At 44.7% G+C, this 25409-nt stretch overlaps 2 protein-coding genes across 18 annotated transcripts in view; one reads left to right on the forward strand and one right to left on the reverse strand.

Annotated features, from left to right (window-relative positions):
* Positions 1-25409, forward strand: part of LOC117351126 — a 690625-nt gene that overhangs the window by 107913 nt on the left and 557303 nt on the right. The window lies entirely within an intron of this gene.
* Positions 1-25409, reverse strand: part of FAM107A (family with sequence similarity 107 member A) — a 129051-nt gene that overhangs the window by 48251 nt on the left and 55391 nt on the right. Inside the window, exon 2 of one of the 2 annotated variants that reach the window (XM_033925978.1) lies at positions 24895-24955. In XM_033925978.1, coding sequence (XP_033781869.1) covers positions 24895-24955 — 61 coding nt within the window. Of the gene's footprint in view, positions 1-6571; positions 6890-24894; positions 24956-25409 lie in introns of those variants that run through there. The other variant, XM_033925979.1, reaches the window with a different exon arrangement.

A 25409-nucleotide genomic window follows, 5' to 3' on the forward strand; every position in this document is an offset into this window, starting at 1 on the left:
CGATACGAAGTTATTCAGAGTAGTGAAGACACATGGGGATTGTGAAGATCTACAAAGTGACATAATAAAGCTCGAGAAATGGGCATCGACATGGCAAATGAGGTTCAATGTGGACAAGTGAAAAGTGATGCATGTCGGTAACAAAAATCTCATACACGAATACAGGATGTCTGGGGCGGTACTTGGAGAGAACTCCCAGGAAAGAGACTTGGGAGTTCTGATCGACAAGTCGATGAAGCTGTCTGTGCAATGTGTGGCTGCGGCGGCGAAAAGAATACTAGGAATGATAAAGAAGGGGATCACGAACAGATTGGAGAAGGTTATCATGCTGTTGTACCGGGCCATGGTGCGCCCTCACCTGGAGTACTGCGTCCAGTACTAGTTGCCGTACATGAAAAAGGACACAGTACTACTCGAAAGGGTCCAGAGAAGAGCGACTAAAATGGTTAAGGGGCTGGAGGATTTGCCGTACAGTGAGAGATTAGAGAAACTGGGCCTCTTCTCCCTTGAAAAGAGGAGACTGAGAGGGGGCATGATCGAAACATTCAAGATAATGAAGGGAATAGACTTAGTAGATAAAGACAGGTTGTTCACCCTCTCCAAGGTAGAGAGAACGAGAGGGCACTCTAAAGTTGAAAGGGGATAGATTCCGTACAAACGTAAGGAAGTTCTTCTTCACCCAGAGAGTGGTGGAAAACTGGAACGCTCTTCCAGAGTCTGTCATAGGGGAAAACACCCTTCAGGGATTCAAGACAAAGGAGATAAGGACAGGTTGTTCACCCTCTCCAAGGTAGCGAGAACGAGAGGGCACTCTCTAAAGTTAAAAGGGGATAGATTCCGTACAAATGTAAGGACGTTCTTCTTCACCCAGAGAGTGGAACGCTCTTCCAGAGGCTGTTATAGGAGAAAACACCCTCCAGGGACTCAAGACAAAGTTAGACAAGTTCCTGCTAAACCAGAACGTATGGAGGTGAGGCTGGACTCATTTAGAGCACTGGTCTTTGACCAAAGGGCCACTGCGTGAGTGGCCTGCTGGGTACGATGGACTACTGGTCTGACTCAGCAGCGGCAATTCTTATGAGATCAAATTCAATTACAGAACCCTTCAAATCCCGCAACCCTAAATCTATGACTTGCTATGTTTCTGCAAAACTTTTTCCCATTAAGAGTGAAAAAATATATACTGCGTGCCTTTGCTGTGTAACCTAACAGTTGCAAGGGAAACAAAGGGGTCCCTTTACTAAGGCATGCTAGACATTTTAGCGCGCACTAAACTCTAACGCGTCCATTATAGTCTATGGACGCGTTAGCGTTTAGCGTGCGATATAACGGCTAGCACGCCTAAGAATAAATCCCCTTTTTAAGAAGCCATGTTAGCATTTTTTTATCGCCAGCGTCGGAGTTTTTTTTTTACCACCGTGGCGAGCAATAAAAAAATGCTAACACGGCTTCATAAAACGAGGGGAGGGGGGGGGGGGGATGTAGCACCTAATTCCAAAACTTCACTTTTAATAACTGGGTATTTCGGTAAACATCTGAACGCACTGAAGAAAAAAAGCCCAAATGGCCTCTACTACGGGGAAAGCAAGGCAAATACAAGAGTCTTGAGGAAAAGATTTCGATCACACAGCAGTGGACAGTCTAAAATGCATTTTATTATCCAACAGAACGATGTGATTGTACAGACCTTTTAGGAATTCTATGAGCGTCGGAGTTCTTACTGCCACGGCCGGCGCTAAAAATGCTAGTGCCGCTTTGTAAACGAAGGGGTACGATTCTAAGATTGATGGTAATATTAATGCATGGCCATTAATTCAAAAACAGAAAATTGACCCTTTTCTGGCTGCGGTTAAAACATCCTTAGCATGCAGGAAAGACCCACGGAAGGGCATGGTAAAATGAAGGTAGAAGGGCTACTGTTGGATGGGGGAGCAGTGAATGGGTGTTGCTGGACAGGGGGAGGTAAAAGGAAGGAAGAAGGGCTACTGCTGGACAGGCGGAGCAAGGAAGGGGTGCTGCTGGACAGGGGGATAGATAAAAGGAAGGGAGAAGACTTGCTGCTGAACAGGGGGGGAGGTAAAACGAAGGTAGAAGGGCTACTGTTGGATGGGGGAGCAGGGAAGGGGTGCTGCTGGACAGGTATTGATGGACAGGGGGGAGCAGGGAAGAGGTGCTGCTGGACGGGGGGAGGCAAAAGGAAGGTAGAAAGGCTACTGCTGGACAGGCGGACTTTTTACTGCAGCTTAATAAAAGGGCCCCCTGGCACCAGTGGCGTAGTCCCTGCCCTCATCTCCACCCCCTTTTCCTTCCCCCGATCCCCCCTGCCACGCACGCAAACCTCTTCTCTTCCCCCCCCCCGTTCCTCTAGTTGTTCGCCGCCGCAAGCGGCCAGGACTTCAACGTGCTCCCTCGTGACCCTGTCGGCTCTCCCTATGACATCACTTCCTATGCGCGGCACCCGGAAATGATGTGGGAGAGACGACACGGTTGTGAGGAGCAACGCTTGAAGTTGTTGCCTGCGGTGGTGAACAACTAGAAGTACGGAGAAGGGAAGGGGGGGGCATGCGCGTACCGAGGGAACGAGTGGGAAGAGGCGGGGGGGCAGAGAGGAGGAGGGGTGCCGGTGCCGCCACCAACATGCCACCTGGGGCAGACCTTACTAGTCACTGCCTGGGACTTGTCTGATTCATTGTACTGTATATGGGCAATTCTTTAACTGGTGTCTCCATTGAGGCACTCCAAGGATGAGTGGTCAGGGCCTATCCTATAATGGCATCTGGGTGCTCACATTTCATTGGACAATAAAATTGTAACCTGGTACTACTACTAGTCATATCTCATATTTACATGCCTGCAGTTATACCAGCCATAGATCTAGCCTGTAAGCGACATGCGTAAATGGTGTAAATCCTCACGCTCACTCATGTGCATGACCACTCACGCTCACTCATGTGCATGACCATCTTGTATTTACAAGCTATAGACTAGATTCAGTAAATGGCACTCTGATTGGGGAACCCCCTCCTTAAATTTTCATAGAGTGCTATTCTATAAATGGCGCTCCGAGTTGTGCGCGGTTTACAGAATAGCACGTAGAGCTAATTTCTGTGCCAAACCTTGCGCGTGAGGATTTGCACCAACTGAAACCCAGTGTAAATTCCGACGCACAAGTTAGGTGCGATCCCTGTTATTCCGTAACATTGCGTGCATCTTTAGTGAATGCCCCTAATCCACCCATGTCCCTCCAGTGGCCACGCCCCCTTTTGAGATGCATGCTATTAGATTTGCTTAGCGCTCTGAGGTTGTGGGTTCAAATCCCCCCACTGCTCTTTGTGACTCTGGGCAAGTCACTTAATCCTCCTTTGCCCCAGGTACATTAGGTTGATTGTGAGTCCACTAGGACAGATTGGGAAAAAAGCTTGAGTGCCTGAAAACAACTTAAAATAAAAAAATAAAATACAGTGGAACCTCAGTTTGCGAGTGTTTTGCAAGACGAGCAAAACACTCAGCAAACTTCTGTCTTGCAAAACGAGTGTGGATTCGCTACACGAGCTCTATGGTGGGGTGGGTACCTGCCTGTGGGTGCTGCAGCCCTTGTAGCGTGGTGGCTTCCTTTCCCCGGGGTCCCCTTGGGGCTCTCCTCCCTCTTCGGCCGATGCCTCCGCCGTTCACCAGCGCCTCCCGGCTTCCGATTCAAGCCGGCCATCCTCCAGGCACCTGCGCAGGACCTCTGAACTCCCTCTTCAAGCCGGCGCCGCTCCAACAACACCCGCACCACGTACGAGCACGCAAGACGTCCTGCGTGCTTGTACGTGGTGCGCGTGTTGTTGGAGCGGCGCCGGCTTGAAGCGGGAGTTCAGAGGTCCTGCGCAGGTGCCTGGAGGATGGCCGGCTTGAATCGGAAGCCGGGAGGCGCTGGTGAACAGAAATGGCATCGGCCGAAGAGGGAGGAGAGCCGCACGGGGACCCCGGGGAAACGAAGCCACCACGCTACAAGGGCTGCAGCACCCACAGGCAGGTACCCACCCCTGGGCCACCATAGTAAACCTTGGTAGTGGAACGAATTGTTTGTTTACATTGTGGCCTATGGGGACATGTGCTTTGATATACGAGTACTTTGAATTACGAGCATGCTTCTGGAACGAATTATGCTCGTAAACCAAGGTTCCACTGTAATTGGCTCCAATTTAGTTGCAGGTGTATCTCAGAATAGTGCGCAATTTTGCACAAGTAAATTTGCACGCCAAGTATAGAATCTGGGGGGGGGTCTATTAGATGTACCGTTAGACCAGTGTATTGCAAACTTTATAAGGCGTTGCATACTAATCTCACAGCAGCAGCTGGAGGGCACCTGGAAATGCGCGGACATCCTCCAGCCATGGCCCTGAACCTCCTATTACCGCTGGTGGGGGGAAGGGGGGGGCGGTGCGCTTCAGAAGGAGAGGTGAGGAGAAGGAGCAGAGGCAGTGGCGAGGAGAAGAGGCGCAGGTGCCGGCTGACTGACTCTTGCTGCGAGAGGCACATCCTGTAAGCAGTCCGCTGGCGTGTCTCTTTTCCTCGCCGGCATCTTGCGGCACACCTGGAATATGCCGTCGCACACCGTTTGTGATAACACTGCATTAGACAATAGCACTGAGGTGCCCTGCTATCACTTCACTAGTAAGGGGGAAATTCACCAAAGGGATCTCAGCGATTTAGGCCAGGATTTTCAAAAACCTGCATTAAAAATCAACGGTCTAATAACGCGGCCATTTTGATACCGAATCTAAAAACCCGAGACATTGGCAGACAGCAGCGAAGATTTCCTACGTTTGCATGTGCGGAGAAACGCCATTAAAAAAACCCAAACACACTCTCCTGCTGCTCTATTGGACGAACGGAAGGGAGAGGCGGGGAGAAGCAACCTCGACTTATCAATCGCACATAAAACATGCCTGTCTCTCCAAAAAACGACTATAATTTAGATAAATCTTGTAATGTGTTTTTAATGTAAAATTAAATCATGACCCACAGCCAGAAACGCACACGGCAAGGGTATCGTACACGCGCTCAAGAAGAAACGTTGTCTTTTAACAAGCGCGCACAAAACATGCCCATCTCTCCCCAAAACTCAAAAGAAGTGCGAGTTTTACCACCGTCCACTTATAAAATATATAGATACACTTTTTATTTTTCATTAGGCACAGTCAAAAACACAAGTGCTGGCACTGTAACGACACCCCCGGACCAGTCGCTGCTTTTTGTCGCCAAAGGCCGACGCCGCTCTTCGAAAATGCCTCGGCGATTTTTAAGAATCCACCGGAGGGCTCATTTCAGTCATTGTCGGAGCGCTAGAAACCTCGCCAAAGACAGAGATAATCCGTTTGGATAATCCACCGCTAAAATGCGTGCAGGTAAACCGCCGGAAAACAGTTTAGCGACAGCATTAAAAGTTTTGAGAATGTGCTAAATGCCAAAGACACCCATAGGAATATAATGGATGTCTTATTAGCAAACCATTGAGTGGCACGGGAAGAAGCAAAAGGTCTCCTTTTACTAAGTTTAAGTTTATTAGGATTTTATGTACCGCCTATCAAGGTTTTCTAAGCGGTTTTTACAATCAGGTACTCAAGCATTTTCCCTGTCTGTCCCAGTGGGTTCACAATCTATCTAATGTACCTGGGGCAATGGGGGGATTAAGTGACTTTCCCAGGGTCACAAGGAGCAGCATGGGTTTGAACCCACAACCTCAGGGTGCTGAGGCTGTAGCTTTAACCGCTGCACCACTCTAGAAATCAAAATGTAGTAGAAGTGAGCCAAGTATAGGACAGTGAAGCCATTGTGACATCACTGATGAGGTTGGCTCTTAGGCATTGGTGGACTGAGGCATTATGATGTCACAGTGCCAGTTCTGGTTATCAGAGGCAGAAACTTTTCACAGTACTTATTTATTCAGTTTTCTATACTTTTCATCCAGGGGAGCTCGGAACAGTTTACATGAATTTATTCAGGTGCTCAAGCATTTTGCCCTTTCTGTCCCAGTGGGCTCACAATCTATCTAACGTACCTGGGGCTATGGAGGATTAAGTGACTTGCCCAGGGTCACAAGGAGCAGCGCGGGGTTTGAACCCACAACCCCAGGGTGCTGAGGCTGTAGCTTCAACCACCGCGCCACACACTACTAGATACCTCTCTGAAGCTAAATAGCAGATTCATTTCAAAACAGAGCATTGTTTATCCGTATACACCAGCACCGTCTCAGGATCTCACGAGAGAGGAAAGAAAACAAGACAAATCCCCCCCCCCCCCAACAACCCTCAAAAGAAGACAGATCTGCTCACATCAATTGATTAGATTTAAAAGAAAAGAGAGAATACGTTGAGTGACAAAATGGTAGTGCAGTGCTTAGAATCAATTACTAAGTTATCCGTGCGGAATTCTGGAAAAGTGGATCTTTGCTAGCAGTCCCGCCCGACCGCCTTGGGAGGGCATCCAGGAGCCTAAGCGGAAACTCCATCTTAAGCCCGTGGCGCTCGCCGATCAGATTTCGGGTAAGAGAAGACTTTTTAGCGAGGATGCTCCCCCCCCTTACCTGATTTAACCAGCATCGTCCTGTGCGTTCCATCAGCTCCGGCGCCCGGCACCCTCACCTGATCCCAGAGCCTGTGAGACATGAGGGCAGGTCTGTGCGCTCGCAAAGCTGTCGATCGGAGGTCTCTCTTTTCTCGGAATGCCTAGGGAAAGCTGTCAAGGGTGCAGAAAACTCTTGGCAGCGCACTGCTCGGCTCTCACTTCGGGGGATCTTTTCAGAGAGAAAGTAGAATGAGCAGCCACGTGACTGGGAACTGCTTCACAGCTCCTGCCCTCCCCTGCTGACAGGGAGCTTTTCTGCTCTTAACAAAACCATTCCTTCTCCGTTCTGTCATATTACATTACTATTGTGTGCCGGAACCTGAAAACATTTGGCTTTTTTTTTCTAAATGTTTTACAGTTGCTAATGCATGCGTGGGATTTTACAGTACCTGCTGGTCCATCTTTTGTGTGCTCTAGTTTTTGGGTAATTGTTTGAAAGTGTAGTGAACAGCTTTGGTGTTGAGAAACTGGGTTGTTTTTGGTTTTGGGTTTTGTTTTTTTTTAACAACTTTTTTTTTTTTTTAATCAGAAATCCCACTGTGGCTCCTTGTGATCCAGAGCAAGTGACGTGCAAACTAGATTGCAAGCCTTCTGGGGACAGGATAATTTACTTATTGTGCCTGAATATAACTTAGAGTAAATACCCCAGTCACTCCTCAAACATTGGCCAATATTTTATACTCAGTATCAAAGGACAATGTCTCAACTTTCTTATCGATTTTTTTATCGATTTTTTTGGGGGGGCTTCAGACATGCCATTTGGTCGCCCGTTTTTTTGGCGACACAAAAATCTTAGTGGCTATGGCTGTGGCTTCTTCATTCGCCCACTCAATAAAAGTTTTTAGCGTTTTTTTATATATATTTTTTTGTCTTATTTTTCTTATATAAAGTGCATAGTGCTCTCATAAATAATTGCAAAGAAATAGCTTATCTTAAAAAGTGTTGTTTCCTTGATAGGATCGGGTCAGGGACCTGTCACATCGACATGTTTCGCCGTGAGGCTTTTTCAAGATTAAATCCCCCTTTCTCAGTTTTAACAGACCATCCCGATATCTGAATTTTCTGATCTAACAAAGAATATAACTTAGAAACATAGAAACATGATGGCAGAAAAATGCCAATCCAGTCTGCCCGTCCGCAGCATCCACCCCCATGCACCCGTCTCACACTTTCTTGAATTCAGACACATTCTTTGCCTCTACCACAGCTACTGGGAGACTATTCCAAGCATCTACCATCCTTTCTGTAAAAAAGTATTTCCTTAGATTACTCCTGAGCCTCTTATCCTCAATTCTATGCCCTCTCAGAGTTTCCTTTCACCTGAAAGACACTCATCTCGTGTGTATTTATGCCACACGTATTTAAATGGCTCTCCCACCTTTCCTCTAAAGCAGGGATCTCAAAGTCCCTCTTCGAGGGCCGCAAACCAGTCGAGTTTTCAGGATTTCCCCAATGAATATGCATTGAAAGCAGTGCATGCACATAGATCTCATGCATATTCATTGGGGAAATCCTGAAAACCCGACTGGATTGCGGCCCTCGAGGAGGGACTTTGAGACCCCTGCTCTAAAGTATACATATTGAGATCTTTAGACCATCAACCATTTTAAATGCCTTCCTCTAGACCAGTGGTTCTCAACCCTGTCCTGGGGGACACCCAGCCAGTCGGGTTTTCAAGATATCCCTCATGAATATGCATGAGAGAGATTTGCATACCTGTCACTTCCATTATATGCAAATCTCTCTCATGCATATTCATGAGGGATATCTTGAAAACCTGACTGGCCGGGGGTCCCCCAGGACAGGGTTAAGAACCACTGCTCTAGACCGACTCCTTCCTGTTTATATCTTTTTGAAGGTGTGGTCTCCAGCATTGTACACACTATCTAAATAAGGTCTCACCAGAGTCTTATACTCCTACTGGCCAAACCCTATGCCCCCTAGCATCCTTCTAGCTTTTGCCGTTGCCTTTTCAACCTGTTGGGCCACCTATAACAGCGAAGGTAGGCGCGAAACTGAAATTCCACCCCTCCCCCTGGAAGGGCATTCTTGAGGCCTGCTACATTTTCAGCCCTTCCTAGGCTGCATCCACCCCCATCCTCTTCCAAAGTGCCTCAATATAAGTTTAATTAAATACCAGGCGACTCCTTGGAGCATGTGTAAACATGATTGCCAGCATTTGTGCGCTACTGAGACTTCATATGAAGTCCGTGTTCCCTATGTAACTCCCTCTTTTACAAAGCTGCGCTGTAATTTAGGTTTAAATATGAGTCTTTTTGGACTTCTATCATAGGCACCCTATTTTAATCAGGTGCATATCGCATAACAGTACATGCTGTCCGTCGGTCTCCTGTATTTTTATGCATGCATATTCTGAAAAATTAAAGAGCACCTATTTCTGCATGTGAAATGCAGTTTTAGGTACAAAAGTGTTTTGTACAATTATCCCTTACGCTTCATCCATTGTGCAATAATTAAGCCGCCACCCTTCCGCCTCCCTAGTGCTATGGTGGCTGCCTTTGCAGCAACATTCCTAAGTCTGCATGATAGTTCTTGTCTGTAGATACAAGCACTCGCATTCCAGGGATGCTTGGCTTACTCACACCTTGCTGGGAGGTACTAGGTGGAGCTGGTGAGTACTTTCTAGCCATTTAAGAAGTCTCTATGGTATATCAGACTTAGGAGCATATTGAGTGAAAATTTGTGCTGTCCCCAAAATGAAAGCAATTTGATTTGGCTGTGCAACCAGTGGAACAAATGCTGAAATCAACATCATTCAAGAGGAACAAAATTCAGAGCTCCTTATACTAACTCATTTCAGCATTTGTCCCACCGATTGCATGGCAAAATCAGATTTCTTTCATTTTCTTTTTTTTTTTTTTTAAATTCTTTATTCATTTTTGATTCTTACATCAAGTGAATTATACATAATAAAAACAATTTTCACATATCACTTGTATTTACAATCAAATATTCTTGTAAGATAAAATAAATACCCCCCTTTTTAACAATATTCCTATTTCCATATGATATACATTCCCCATCCCAACCCAAATATAGACTACCCATGTGCTAAGATATCTGATCATTAGAGTAACTAGTCAATGGTCCCCATATTTTTTAAAAATTATGAAGATTCCCTTGTTGTAACGCTATCATTTTTTCCATCTTATATATGTGGCAAACTGAATTCCACCAAAATGTATAATTTTGAGTAATTTGTTGCATGGCGACCCCTGCCAATATTAATAATAACTTGTTGTTATTTGCAGAAATCGGACTCTGAGTTCTCAATGCTGTACCAAATAATATAGTGTCATGTGAGAGTCCTACATGGTTTTCTAATAATTTATTAATTTGGGGCCAAATAAGTTTCCAAAACGCATTAACATTTCATTTTCTGAAGACATCACGCCTTTTTAGTCAAACCCACAATATCAACTAAGTTCACATAAATTTTATTGACATACACATCGGCGTATCGGGGCTCACTTGCTAACGCGTTAATATTTACCCCCTCCTTTACAAAGCCATGCTAGCGTTTTTAGCGCCGGCTGCGGCGGTAACAGCTCAGACGCTCGTACTAAACCGTGATAGCGGTTACTAGCACAGGGGACTCTGTGAGCTCCCAGCGCTCATAGGAACTCTCTGAAAAACTCTACGAACGTCGGGAGTTGCACGGAGCATTCGGCGCAGCTCCCTGCACTAACCGCTATCGCGGTTTCGTAAAAAAAGGGGGTGGGGGGAGATAACTTTTTATCTTAATACCACATTTGACGACACAGCCGCAAATTTAGAACATTGAATTGGACTTCTTCAGTATAGTTCTGTGATCAATCTAAAGGGTCAGTATTTGTTGACATATTTTAGTCTTTGGAAGTTCGGTAATTAATGCTTTTTATTACATTTCAATAGTATTAACTGGTTATTTACTGTATGTTTTTCTTATTGGTAGTGTCATATATGTATTGCCTTTTTTTAGAAGTGGTTTTTGAGATTTAATATTTATATTATGAATGTTTATATACTGTAAATATATATATATATATATATATATATTTTTACAGTCATTTATATTGTGTTATGTGTTATTACGTCTAGACCCCTGAGGCAGAGTTTTATTTTGCTGAAACACGGCCCATGTCGGATCCCACAATAAATTGGAACTGATTTTCCCGTTCTGGATGGTCCTGAGTGTCTTCTCTCTTCTACACGTTAATTTTAGAATAGGGCACTTTAACCTCTGCCGCCAATATGGTTTAAAGTTCAGCTCAGGCCTTGTTGTGGGTATTCACTTAAGTTACACCTGTTTTCTACAGGAAAGGGTGCACGTGTTTTCCCTTTTCAAATACCCTGTGGAAAGTGCCTGCAGACATTTACACCTGCTCTTTGGCAAACACAACTTTATGGTTTCTTATACACACATGCATTCCTGTTTCATAAAGCATGGGTTCAAATGCTAACCAGGGCAGTATTAGTAGTCAAGTCTGCTGGGCTTTCCATTGTAATAGGAAAACGCCTATTTTAAAAGGTTCATAGACAACCCCGCGAAAGACAAAGGCGCGCGCCGACAACTGAGCGCAAGACGGAGGAGCGCGTCGTAGAAAATTACAGTTTTTAGGAGCTCCAACGGGGGGTTTTGTTGGGGAGCCCCCCCAGTTTACTTAATAGAGATCGCGCCGGCGTTGTGGGGGGTTTGGGGGGTTGTAACCCTCCACATTTGACTGTAAACTTAACTTTTTCCCTAAAAACAGGAAAAAAAGTGAAGTTTTCAGTAAAATGGGGGGGGGGTTACAACCCCCCAAACCCCCCACAACGCGGCGCAATCTCTATTAAGTAAAGTGGGGGGGTTCCCCCCCACACACCCCCTGTTGGAGCCCTAAAAACTGTAATTTTCTGTGGCGCGCACCTCCGCGCTGCACTCAATTGTCTGCACGCGCCTTTGTCCCGGCGCACTTTTGACCTGACACCATTTTAAGACGCCTACAAATGAGTCTCATACAGTTCCAAATGCAGAGAACGTCCAGCAGAGAAAGAAGCAGTAGGTAAGACGTGCAGCTTGCTAACTTCCCCTGCCAACCGGAGGATAATATGCAGAAATGTCTGACTCTTTCCCATCTCTGTTCATTTGTTCTCTACCCTCTAGCAGCTCTCTCATTTCCACAATTCATCTATGTACCTGAATATTTGTCTGATTTAATTAATCTTTTTCATAGAAATGGAGACCATTTAGATTGACTTTCATTACTACTGCAATATCCTAGCTTCAAAAATGTCAGATATAAAATGGGTTTTAATGGCTTATTATCTTATCAAGCAACTAAAGGGTGGGAATGTTCTCTCATTTAGATGTGAGGACGTTAGGTAAATTATACAGCATTCACGAAACCGCTGAAGATGGATGTATCCTAATCTTTTTGTAGAAGTTCTGTCAACAGTTTTTTACCAGTCTAAATTGCAATTCCTGGAGTAACGCCCAGTCTCTTAACCCCGTTGAACTCTGCTAAGTAATTGTAGGATATAAGCAGATATTGTATTGTATTGCACAATTCTCTCTTACACCCCTCAATATTCACTGCCCCCTCATTTTCTTTCCTAACTCCCAGAAACAACCCAAATTCCTGGAGGAAAAGTCCATAGTCCTGGAGGAAGAGTCCATAGTCCATGCTTGCCCTAGATCGGTAGATCGGCCAAAACCCGATTGGTAGATCGGGTTTTGGCCAGGTACTAGGGACCTGGATTGACCAACGTGAGAACTGGCTTCTGGGCTTAATGGACCATTGGTCTCATCCAGTAAAGCTATTCTCATGTTCTTATGTAATTCTGTCTGTCCCCTAGACCTTTCCTTGTAGGCACAAATCTCCACCACACATTTATCTCTCCCAGCTCCCATGGCATGAACCTCCTGCAGCTTTTTCCAATCCCCCTTCCATGGCATGCACCCCATCCATCTTTCTCTAGCGCCCCTCCCCCCTCCCTCTGCCTTGTTTTCAAAGCAAGAGGAAGTGGTACATGGCTTCACATTGGACCCCATTCTCTTCCTTTGCCTGACTGTTCCTTTGAACCACGTGAGCTTCCGTATAGCCACGTGATTTAAAGGAACAGTCAGGACTACAAAGATAAAGGAGGACATAACCTGATGTGCATATTTGCATTTTCTTTTCATCGCAACAGGAAAGGAGGGAGGCCACGATAACACTGGTGCCGCCGAACCATTAGAAATGCTTGCGTAGAATTCTGCATGGGATGTGCAGAATTCTGTCCACATTGCACATTGCACAGTTGTGCAGAATTCTCCCCCAGGGTATTCTATGTATATAGAATGCATCTGTATAATTTTTCATGCACATACTCTGGAAATTTTATAGAAGGCTATGAGTATTTCTGTTTTCCCTTCAGACGGGCCTTTTAAGTACCAACTCTTTAATGGCATTGAAAAAGACAAGTACAGAGCATGTGGCAAATATTCTGAAAGCAAAATTATGTCTAAACCTAACTATTAAAGGGTCATATTATGTCAGAAACTCTTTAACAGGAGATGCCAAGGCACTTAACGTTCTCATCATGTTTCTGAATGTAGGTGATTCACCATGACAACCAGCATAATTATGAGCCGCAAGGAAACTGCTTACACAAAGTAACACTGGTGGGCGAGAGAAGTGGGGTGTTTTTTTTTCTGTGTTCAGTGGTGTTGAAAAAACTTAACTGGCTCTTGCAGGAGTCTGCAGACAATCTGGTTAACGTCTTCTTGGTGAGTTTTGAAATCTCATGGTCCAGTTCTTGAATTACGCTTCCATGTTCCATTAAAATCAAAAAGAATGTGCAAGGCTTGAGCTGTAAAGCTACTATTCAGCCAACCCATATTCAAGTTCATTGTCCAATTAGGCCCGAGGGGAGGTGCAGCCGGTACATCACTCCAGGGCCTATGAAGCTCAAGGGAGCTCAATGAAGCCAAAGATACATCATGAAAACCGTAACATGTGGTTGTCTCGAGAAGATGTCCTTACAAACTAAGACAAAGGACGGCACGAGAACTTTCATGAAGCGTTGAGTGAGCGTGAAGCAACAGAAGGCCGTGACAATGATAAAATACTTTTGAGTGACATAATACAGTGCATTCAAGATTCAACGAACCAAAACTTGTGAAAGTGACTATCAACGAGTGTTCTCACGTGTTCATTCCTAGCTTCAAACTTATTGCTCGAAAAGGAGGACGTGTCCGGGAAAATCCAGATATTTGGTAAACCCTAAGGGTGGTAGACTTAGGGATAACATCAGGAAATCCTATGTCAAGAAGAGGGTGGTCAGTGCTTGAAATACCTTCCTGGTGGGGACAAAAACAATGATGGAAATAAAAAAAGAGTGGAATCAAAGCAGAACTGAAATGTCCTTCATACTTTAAACAGACCATGAAGTTGTGTAACCTGCGTGGAGCAGGAGGAACAACTTTAGTCACCTTTTTGGGCAGATGAATGGACTATACAGGTCTTTTTACCTGACATCATTTACTATGTTCTATCTCAGATCTTTTGGAACAAAAAAATCCCTCAATATCCTTATTCACTCTTTGGTTATTTCTCATCTGGACTACTGCAACTCCCTTTATCAAGGTATTGACCAAAAAGAAATCAGAAGACTTCAATTAATAAAAAACACAGCAGTTAAATTCATTTACAAGGCCAAAAAATATGATCATGTCACTCCACTCCTAAAAAAAAACGCTCACTGGCTGCCCATATCTCACCGTGTCGCCTTCAAAATCTTATTCCTTGTTTTCAAAACAAAACTGGAAAACACTCCAGCCTTTATTGATAAACTATTAGTTCCTCATACTACTTCACATTTACTTCGTTCGACGCAGCAAAATCTCCTTTCAATTCCATCAATTTGTCACATAGTTTTTGACACGACATGCAAAACCATTTTGTTCTGTTGTTGCTCCTATATTATGAAACACCCTTCCAAGCCATCTCAGACAAGAAACATCCTTACCGCTATATAAGTCGAATCTAAAAACCTTTCTGTTTAAGGATGCATACACTATCTAAGAAGATCTAATGCATTTTATTTTATCTCTTTTTTAAATTCCCTGTTTTAATATACTGTATATTCTTTTTAAAATTTATTGTAAACTGCTTAGACCTAATGATAGGCGATATAGCAAATAATAAACTTGAAACTTGTTTGTAACTCTCAGGTCTTCCGTTCAACCATCTTTCTTCCCTTCATCTCATCCAGAATTCAGCTGCATGACTCATATCCCGCTATACTCAGGTTACTCCTCTCATAAAGTCACTTTATTGGCTTCCCATCCATTTCTGAATACAATTCAAAATCCTCTTACTGTTCTACAAATGTACTCACTTGGCTGCCCCTCACTATATCTCTTTGCTTATCTCCCCCATGAGCTCCGATCAGCTGGTAAGTCCCTCCTATCTGTGCCTTTCTCTTCCTCTGCCAACTCCAGATTCCATACCTTCTGTCTTGCTGTGCCATATGCCTGGAACAAACTGCCCGGATTCCTAGGTGGGCTCCGTCTCTGGCAGTATTCAAGTCCAAGTTAAAAGGTCACCTCTTCGAGATTGCTTTCAACTCCTCACTCCTCTCACCTTAGATTCTGCATCCCCAATCCTGTATGTTATATCTGTCCGAGTTAGATTATAAGCTCTTCCGAGCATGGACCATCTAAGAAGTGATAAATAGTAGTATTAATAGTAGTATGTTACTGTATCATTCTTTACTGACTTTTGCATTTTTTTGAGTATGAAACTGTTCTACCTGTCCCAGCTTCTGTTTGTTCCCGACACTGTCTCTGCCTTCTATATGGATTTGGTTCTACACTCAGTTATTCCCCTGCCTCCTCCGCTGCTGGATGTCTAGTGTCCGCTTCTTTCTCCAGGGACATCTGCTAAAATCATCTGTAGTACTTTCAGATTGGAGGGTGGTCGATGTTATGCTGATTTTTAAAAAGGGTTCCAGGGGAGATCTTGAAAATTACAGACCCCAGTAAGCCTGACTTCAGTCGCTGGGCAAAATGATGGAAAAAATTATAAAAATAAAATAAAATTGTAGATCATGATTTAATGAGACAGAGTTAGCATGGGTTCAGCCGCACCAATTTGCTTAACTTCTTTGAAGGTGTGAATAAACATGGGGATAAAGGTGAGCTGGTTGACGTAGTGTATCTAGATTTTCAGAAAGCTTTTGACAAAGTTCCTCATGAGAGGCGCCTGAAAAAATGAAAGAGTCGTAAGATAGGTGGTAAAGTTCCATTGTGGATTAGGAATTGGCTATCGGATAGAAAACAGAGGGTAGGGTTACATGGTCATTTTTCTCAATGGAGAAGAGTAAACAGTGGAGTGCAACAGGGGTCTGTACAGGGACATGTGCTATTTAACTTATTTATAAATGATCTGGGAATTGGAATGACGAGTGAGGTGATTAAATTTGCAGATGACACTAAACTGTGCAAAGTTGTTAAAACGAATGCGGATTGTGAAAAATTGCAGGCAGGCCTTAGGAAATTGGAAGACTGGGCATCCAAGTGGCAGATGAAATTTAACAGGGACAAATGCAAAGTGATACACATTGGAAAGAATAACCCAAATCACCATTACCAGATGCTAGGGTTCACCTTGGGGGTTAGTGCCCAAGAAAAAGATCTGGGTATCATTAGACAATACGATGAAACCTTCAGCCCAATGTGTGGCAGCTGCCAAAAAACAAACGAGATGCTAGGAATTATTAAAAAAAGGGATGATTAACAAGACTAAGAATTTTATAGTGCCTCTGTATTGCTCCATGGTATGACTTCACTTGGAGTATTGTGTTCTATTCTGGTCTCCTTATCTCAAGAAAGATATAGCAGCACTAGAAAAGGTTCAAAGAAGAGCAACCAAGATGATAAAAGGGATGGAACTCCTGTCATATGAGGAAAGACTAAAAAGGTTAGGGCTCTTCAGCTTGGAAAAGAGATGGCTGAGGGGAGATATGATTGAAGTCTACAAAATCCTGAGTGGATCGATTTTTTTCACTCCTTCAAAAATTACAAAGACTAGGGGACACTCAATGAAGTTACAGAGAAATACTTTTAAAATCAATAGGAGGAAATATTTTTTTCACTCAGAGAATAGTGATAAGAGCGGATAGCATTTCTAGTTTTAAGAAAGGTTTGGAGAATTTCCTGGAGGATAAGTCCATAGTTTGTTATTGAGACAGACATTCCATGCTTGCCCTGGATCGGTAGCATGGAACGTTGACACTTTTTGAGTTTTTGCCAGGAACTGGTGACCTGGATTGGCCACCATGAGGACAGGCTACTGGGCAAGATAGACCATTGATCTGACCCAGTAAGGCTATTCTTATGTTCTTACGTACTTCAAGCCTGATGGGCCGCCGCGGGAGCGGACCGCTGAGCAGGATGGACCTATGGTCTGCCTCAGCGGAGGCAACTTCTTATGTTCTTAAGTCCTGGTAGCTTCTGTTCTGAGTACCAGAAGGCTCAACCTGAAGGAAAATGGAGCTATCTCGTATAGGTGAAGGTTCCTTTCCAAAGACCCCAGTGTTTCCATTCCATTATCAGAGTACCACCATGGAGCCAGGAGATGACCTGCTTGCTGATTCTCTTCATGAAGGGTCAGGTACTATTTCTTCTTTCACTTTTGATCCTCTAGTGCAGTGGTTCTTAACCTGGGTTCGACCGAACCCCAGGGGTTCGGTGAGTCAGTCTTGCGGGTTCGGCGGAGGTCAAAACACACCTCCGACTCGTATAGCGCTTCGGTCACGTTCAATCATCTATCAGTTATTCAGTGATTTTGATCAAGACTGATCGTGTACTCGGTTTCTTGATCTATCAATCTGTAACTAACGCCTTCTATACATCAATCAATTCCTGATCAAAATTTGTGATTTAACTGATAGATGATTGAACGTGACCGAAGCGCTTATGATTCGTGATGATACGCCCCGCTTGTCCGTAATTGGCTGCAGGTGATCACGCAACATCGCTTGGCCTATCTGTGCTGCAGGGGATTTGATGCGCACAGTAGTCGAATTGTAACTGTTGTGATGGTACGTCGTGTGATACCTATCTTAATATTTTAATCCCTTACTAACTATGTCGAGCAAAATACGAAAGTGGTCGGACGAATATGTACAATATGGATTCACATGTATAACGGAACGTGATGGGAGTCAGCGTCCTAATTGCATGATTTGCAATGCCAAGTTGAGTAATTCTAGTCTAGCTCCGGCAAAACTAAGGGAACACTTCCTTAAGCTGCATGGAGATGGAAAATACAAGAACACAACGCTGGCTGAATTCAAGGTGAAGAGAGCAAGATTCGATGAAAAGGCTACTCTGCCTGTTCTCGGCTTTGCACCCATCAACAAACCGATCCTCACAGCATCGTACGAAGTTGCTTACCTGATCACTGTATACCTATGTTTTGAATTTGTAACAATCATATTTTATTTTTCCAATAAAGAAGGGTTCGGTGAACACGCATACGAAACTGGTGGGGTTCAGTACCTCCAACAAGGTTAAGAACCACTGCTCTAGTGACTATCATGGCACAAGCAATTGCTAACTTACAGGGGAACATGTCTGAATGTTTTATCCTTAGTCCAACTTCAGCCTACAATACCTTGAGCCAGTGCTGTGGACACTTAAGTACCCAAAGACTTTCTACTCGTTTTGTAATACAGTAAGAGTTTTGCTTCCCTGACATTCTGTATTATCCGATATACCTCGATGACATCACTGCATTCTCATTGTGTGCACACAGATCTCTCTTTCTCTTTCCTGCCTTAAGTTTAGTTTGTAGTGCTAGGTAATATTCTAGTCCTATCAAGGCACTTAAATCTTCAATCCTTGACTTGTTGAGAAACTCACTAATCATCAAATATTAGAAAACTTCTCAAAACATCAAAACAGTATCCATTATGAGTTTAAAACTTAATGTGCCCTAGAATATTATCTCAAAACAGTATCCATTATGTTTCTCAATGTTACTCTCAATGCAACTCTCATTTGATTCTCAGCGGCACCACCAGGGACTCAATAAAATTTCATAGTCCTCGGCTTTATGTGTAAACTCTTCATTGAACCTTTTTGGTTTTTATTAATTTTAATATTTTTATATATATATATATACTCATAAAAAGTACTTAGCTTTGTGGTCGGGGTTCAGTACAGTTAGGCCTGAACATCCCTGAACCCCGATTGTTATTCAGAGTAGTGAAGTTATTCAGAGTAGGGGGATCATGAACAGATCGGAGAAAGTTATCATGCCGTTGTACCGGGCTATGGTGTGCCCTCACCTGGAGTACTGTGTCCAGCACTGGTCGCCATACATGAAGAAGAATACGGTACTACTCGAAAGGGTCCAGAGAAGAGCAACTAAGATGATTAAGGGACTGGAAGAGTTGCCGACAGCGAAAGATTAGAGAAACTGGGCCTCTTCTCCCTCGAACAGAGGAGATTGAGAGGGGACATGATCGAAACATTCAAGTTACTGAAGGGAATAGACTTAGTAGATAAGGACAGGTTGTTCACCCTCTCCAAGGTAGGGAGAACGAGAGGGCACTCTCTAAAATTGAAAGGAGATAGATTCCGTACAAACGTAAGGAAGTTCTTTTTCACCCAGACAGTGGTAGAAAACTGGAACGCTCTTCCGGAGTCTGTCATAGGGGAAAACACCCTCCAGGGATTCAAGACAAAGTTAGACAAGTTTATGCTGAATCGGAACGTACGCAGTAGGGCTAGTCTCAGTTAGGGCGCTGGTCTTTCAAAAAAAAAAAAAAAAAAGGTTCAATGACGAGCTGACGCATAAAGCCGAGGACTATGAAATTTTATTGAGTCCCTGGTGGTGCCGCTGAGAATCAAATGAGAGTTGCGTTGAGAGTAACATTGAGAAACATAATGGATACTGTTTTGAGGTAATATTCTAGGGCACATTAGAAACATAGAAACATAGAAAGTGACGGCAGATAAGGGCCAAGGCCCATCAAGTCTGCCCACACCAATGACCCTCCCCTACCTCCCTTTGTGAAGAGATCCCACCTTTCGATCCCATTTAGCTTTAAAATCAGGCACACTGCTGGCCTCAATTACCTGTATCGGAAGACCATTCCATCGATCCACCACCCTCTCGGTGAAGAAGTATTTTCTGGTGTCTCCATGCAATGTCCCTCCCCTGATTTTCCACGGATGCCCTCGTGTTGACGTGGGTTCCTTGAAGAAGAAGATATCCTCCCCCACCTCGATACGGCGCGTGAGGTATTTGAATGTTTCGATTATGTCCCCTCTCTCCCTGCGTTCCTCTAGGGAGTAGAGGTGCAATTTATTCAGCCGTTCCTCATACGGGAGATCCCTGAGCCCTGTGACTATCCGTGTGGCCATTCGCTGGACCGATTCAAGTCTCAGCACATCTTTGCGGTAATGTGGTCTCCAGAATTGTACACAGTATTCCAGATGGGGTCTCACCATGGACCTATATAATGGCATTATGACTTCGGGCTTACGGCTAACGAAACTCCTTCGTATGCAACCCATGATTTGTCTGGCTTTAGATGAAGCTTTCTCCACCTGAGTTGCAGTCTTCATGTCCTCACTGATGATTACCCCTAAGTCTCATTATGTTTTAAACTCTTTTAAAACATGCATTCGACATACAGTACTTCTATTTTATCCTTCATCCATTTTTTTTTTCTCTATTAACTGACTTTTTGATTATCCTGTTGGTCCCGGTTATGCCAAATAATCGATACTGTACCGAAGATGGAAAGTTGTTGCCGTAAACATGAAATTCTTGTGATCTTTCTGTGGGCCCCCTGCTCCCCGTCATAGGTAAAAATATCCCCCATGCCATTTCACTGACAGAGAGGGGAGGACAATTTTCAACCAACAATTTTACTGGCGTAGCTGGGTAAAATCATCTGATGAATTTCTCTCTCCCCACCACCTGGCCCCCTCTCTTAATGAGTTTAAATGAATGTGAGGTGTGGTGCAAACCGCAGAGAGATATCAGCCTAGGAGATTTTTTTTTTTCCTACTGGCCCATGGGGTGTCAGGTCAAAAGCGTGCCGGGACAAAGGCGCGCCCAGACAATTGAGCGCAGCGCGCACCGCCGCGCCGCTCTAAATGACTGTTTTTAGCGCTCCGACGGGGGACATGGGAGGGAACCCCCCTACTTTACTTAATAGACATTCCGCCGGCGTTATGGGGGGTGTGGGGGGTTGTAACCCCCCACATTTTACTGAAAACTTCACTTTTTCCCTGTTTTTAGGGAAAAAGTTCAGTTTACAGTAAAATGTGGAGGGTTACAACCCCCCAAGCCCCCCATAACGCCGGCGCGATGTCTATTAAGTAAACTGGGGGGTTCCCCAACAAAAACCCCCGTCGGAGCCCCTAAAAACTGTAATTTAGAGCGGCGCGCACTGCGCTCAAATGTTGGCGCGCGCTTTTGTCTTTCGCGCCGTTGTCTATGAACCGGCCCATGGGATATCGGATTATACCCAAATAAGTGCAGTTATTTAACACATTTCAGCCTTGCATTCAAATGCTAATTTAGATGAGGGCTACAAATAGAAGCCAGACAAAAATAATATTCTGGCAAGCACAATATTTTTAGAAATTCTGCATTCTAATTCAAATGAAAAGAAGTCGTCTTATCTACAAAGTGCCACATCAAGTATATTCTCAGAGCCTGACAAATTCTGAGTCTAGAGTCGGGGTATGTAACCTCTGAAAGCAGATGAGTTATTTGACGATGTCTCCTTTCAAGTTTTATTTAAAATTTGATTGTAACGCGTGTCAGCATTTCTAAGTGTTGTACATTAACAAAAGTGGGGGACACGATTATAAATGTGCAATAGATTCATATAGAACATAGAAAGACCAACTGAAAGGTCAGCGGTCTCTCTCCTTTCCCTTTTCAACTCTTATGCCCAGCAGTCTCCATCTCCCCCTCCCCCTGTATTCTCAGCATTCTCTCTTTACTTCATCCCCCCCCCCTTGCCCAGAAGTCTCCCCATCTCTGTCTCTCATGCCCTGAGGGTCTCTGTCTATTTTCCCTTCATGGCAGTCTGTTTCTCTGATTCATCTCCCTGCCTCTCTCTTTCAGGCTGAGCAGTTTCTCTCTCTCGCTCTCGCCTTGTCTATGCCCAGCAATCTTGTCTCTCTATTCCTCCTGATGTCCAGCAGTCTCACTCATATTCAGCCATCTCTCTTATTCTCCCCCATATACTATCTTACGCTCTCTTTCTACTCTTATACCTAGCATGTTCTCTCTCTCACTCGCTCTCTTTTCCATCCCCAGCAGTCTCTCTTCTCTTGCCCAGCTGTCTTTTTCTCTCTATTTGGCTTTGGCGGTATATAAGAATAAAATTATTATGATTATTATTATTTCTTCCCTATGCACAGCAGTGTGTCCCTTACTCTCTCTCTTAGACTCGGATATCTCTCTCTATTCCCTCCGTATACTCAGCAGCCTGCTTATTTTTATTTCTCCCCCATGCCCAATACAAAGCAATCTCTCTTATTCTCCCTCATATCCCCAGCAGTCTCTCTCACACTCTCATGCCCAGCAGTCTTTCTTCCAGGGATTAAGGGTGATGTCAGTCCCATCTCTTATTCTCTCCATCCCGAATATTAAGGGGAAGTCGGTGCACTCTTGGTGAACTCCACTTAGCAGTTTTACTCCTATGTTATGGGGGTTAATATAAATCTTTCCACATTTTTTAACCTTTTTTTTTTAAAATCAGGCATCTTCCTGTTAAGGCTTTACTGTCGACTGTCCTCTTTTCTTCTGTGGTCAGTTTTGATTGTTTGGACAGCTTGAAATTAAGTCCCTTTTACTAACCTGCTGTAAGCACTAAAACAGTGTTTCTCAAGTTGGTCCTGGAGTACCCCCTTTGCCGGTCAGGAAGCAATGTATGCAAACCAATCTCATGCCTTTTCATTGTGTATATCCTGAAAACCTGACCAGCAAAGGGGGTACTCCTCCAGGACCGACTTGAGAAACCCTGCACTAACACGCCTATACCACAGGCTGAAAAAGCATTACCTTCGGGCGTGGTCAGGCAACCCATGGTAGCTTTGGAATTGGTGTGCACTGAGGACCGTGTTTGGGGGCAGAAGGTGGGCGCAACTATGCGAATCGGTTAGTGTGTGGGCACTGCCGTATGGCGATTAGCGCAGAATTAGAGCATGAGCCCATAGAGCCAGTCTCTATAAATGGTGACGGGACAATCGAGCGCCAGACACCAGCACGCCAACAATCGAGTGCTGACAATTTGGCGCAAGACACAAGCGCACCATGGGAAAACTTAGGTTCCAACTCCCCCCCCCCCACAGCAGTGCGAACACTATGCAGTAAAGTGGGGGGGTTCCCCACTCACACCCCACTTCGGAGCTCTTTAAAACTAAGTTTTCCCACGGCGCACTGGTGTCTTGCTCCAAATTGTCTGCCCTCTATTGTCGGCGCGCTGGTGTCTCGCGCGTGACTGACTATGAACCTTATAAATGGTGCCCTAATTAAAGCCATCTAGCAATGCCTCACTAAAATCCATGCCTAAGTACTTCAATTAACTTACATGGAGTAGTAATTGGCTGTGCCACTGAAGTTAATTGAATAATTAATCAAAAAAAAAAATTAAAAGTTAGGCATGGAATTCTGTGTGGCGCCTAGCAACGCCTAAGTGGAGGCACTCTTTGATGCCTAACGATGCCTACCTGGAAAGTAGGCATGGTTAGGGGGGTGGAGAATAGGCATGGTTGAGTTAGGCGTTGCTAGGAGTCCTAGATAGGCGCTGGTAAATTAGGCCAGTAAGGACCTAGCCTAATATAGCAGTGCCTACCTTTAAGACACTTAGCAACAGTGGCATAGTAAGGGGTGGGGCGGACCGCCCTGTGTACTGTCTTGGTGGGGAAACTGGCACCTCTCCTCCCCTGCTATGCGCACGACTTCAGTTCCCCGCCACCATACCTTTAGCTCTTCGCTGGTGAGCAGCAGCACCAACCAGCGCTCCCCTCTGACAATACTTCCGGTTTCCATGACTACGAAGTGATGTCAGAGGGAGAGCTGACGCAGGCGCGGCCAGCAAGTTAGAGATGCAGCTTGCGCCGGGGAGTTAAACAGGTAGAGGGGAAGGGGGAGGGTGCACAGCGGGGGATGAGGGGGGTGGAGAAGAGGGCAAGGGGGGGCGCCACCACTCCGAATGCCTCGCACTCTCGCGACACCACTGCCTAGCAATGCCTAAATCCGCTTAGGTGCCGCTAGGAATGATTTTAGAACCGAGCAGAGCTGTTTATAGAATCCCGCCTATACTGCCTACAAAATAGGTGGTGGTGAGGGCTCGCGCAGTAATGGCCACGCGCCAACGGGGAAATTAGCACGTGGCTGTTATTGGAAAAATAGAAACGTCTGCCTTTTACTGGCAGCACTATGAGTGGCCTCGGTGTGCGTGAAAGACTGCAGACCACATTTTAGCGTTGCACAGTAAAAAGGCCCCCTAGTTTTCACCTTTTATAGTTTTATGGCTGATTAAAATTTTACAAAAGATATAATCAGAAAAAGGGACTCAGTTTATAATAGGAAAGATACAAATCCACTTATAAAATCAGTTGCCACCATAGAAACACTCTGCACCTTCTACCCGGGTACTAAACGGGTAAATTCACCTAAAAATTCCCATCCGCTAAATTAAATGCCAGCATCTAATATAATAAAACCCTAAGCATGCATGCGCACTCCTACCTGCGTGATCCGTAGGTCCGTGGCAGGTAGGCGTGCGCATGCGTGCTTAGGGTTCTATTAGCTTGGGAGGAAATACAACAACGGCCCCACACTCGCTGACCCCAAGGTAATGTTCTGCGGTCTGGCCAGCTCCCTTACACTCCCTGGCCAAAATTTATTTTTAAGTTCAAAGCCGCGGCAGCTGCTCCTCTCACGAGCCTCAAACACTTTAAAATCATAAGTGTTTGAGGCTTATGAGGTTAAGACGGAGCTTACAGGAGTGGGACAGGGACAGAACTCAACGGGAATGGGATGGACATACTGAGATCCCCATGTCAAATTTGTCCCCATGTCATTCTCTAACAAGAAGGCATCTTATTACATAGGACCTTAAAATTAAGATCGTCATTTTAAATTGAAATCTATATTGTATGGGCAACTAGTGATAGCATAAGGAGGTGTTGATGTGTTTAAATCTATGCATTTCCCAACAGCTGTATTTTGTAGGGTCCATAAATGTGTCAAATTTTCTGCACTGACTTACCGGAGCCATTTATATGTGTCCCATTTTCATTATGAAACTTTGACTGTAGTGAATATTCTTTCTGTGAAAAAAATGATAAACATGTCAAGAGATATATATATATATATATATATTGGGTGTAATAGCCCATGGTTGTAAGCGGCTTGCAAGAAACTTCCAGCCATGGGCTGACCTAACCCCAGGTATTCAGTGTGAGGGAATTTTGTGCCTTGGGGGCAGTGCCGCCTAGTATTACCATGCAGGATCTCCTACCTGATGCTTGCACCGGCTGAGCCTTCCCTCTGACATCATTTCCTGCTCCCGTGAACAGGAAGTGACATCACAGGGAGGACTGAGGCCGGGGTGAGCAGCAGGTAGGCGATCCAGCTAGCTGCTGCTGAAGATTTGAAGAGGGAGATGAAGTAGTAGGGTGGGGGGAGAGCAGAAGTGACAGAAAGACCCTGTCAATGTCATGCCTGGAGCACTCCACCCTCTTCCTTAACCTTACTGCGCCACTGATGCCAAGGCATGTGTGG

Source organism: Geotrypetes seraphini, chromosome 17 (assembly GCF_902459505.1).
Source record: "Geotrypetes seraphini chromosome 17, aGeoSer1.1, whole genome shotgun sequence".
Lineage (NCBI taxonomy): Eukaryota > Metazoa > Chordata > Amphibia > Gymnophiona > Dermophiidae > Geotrypetes > Geotrypetes seraphini.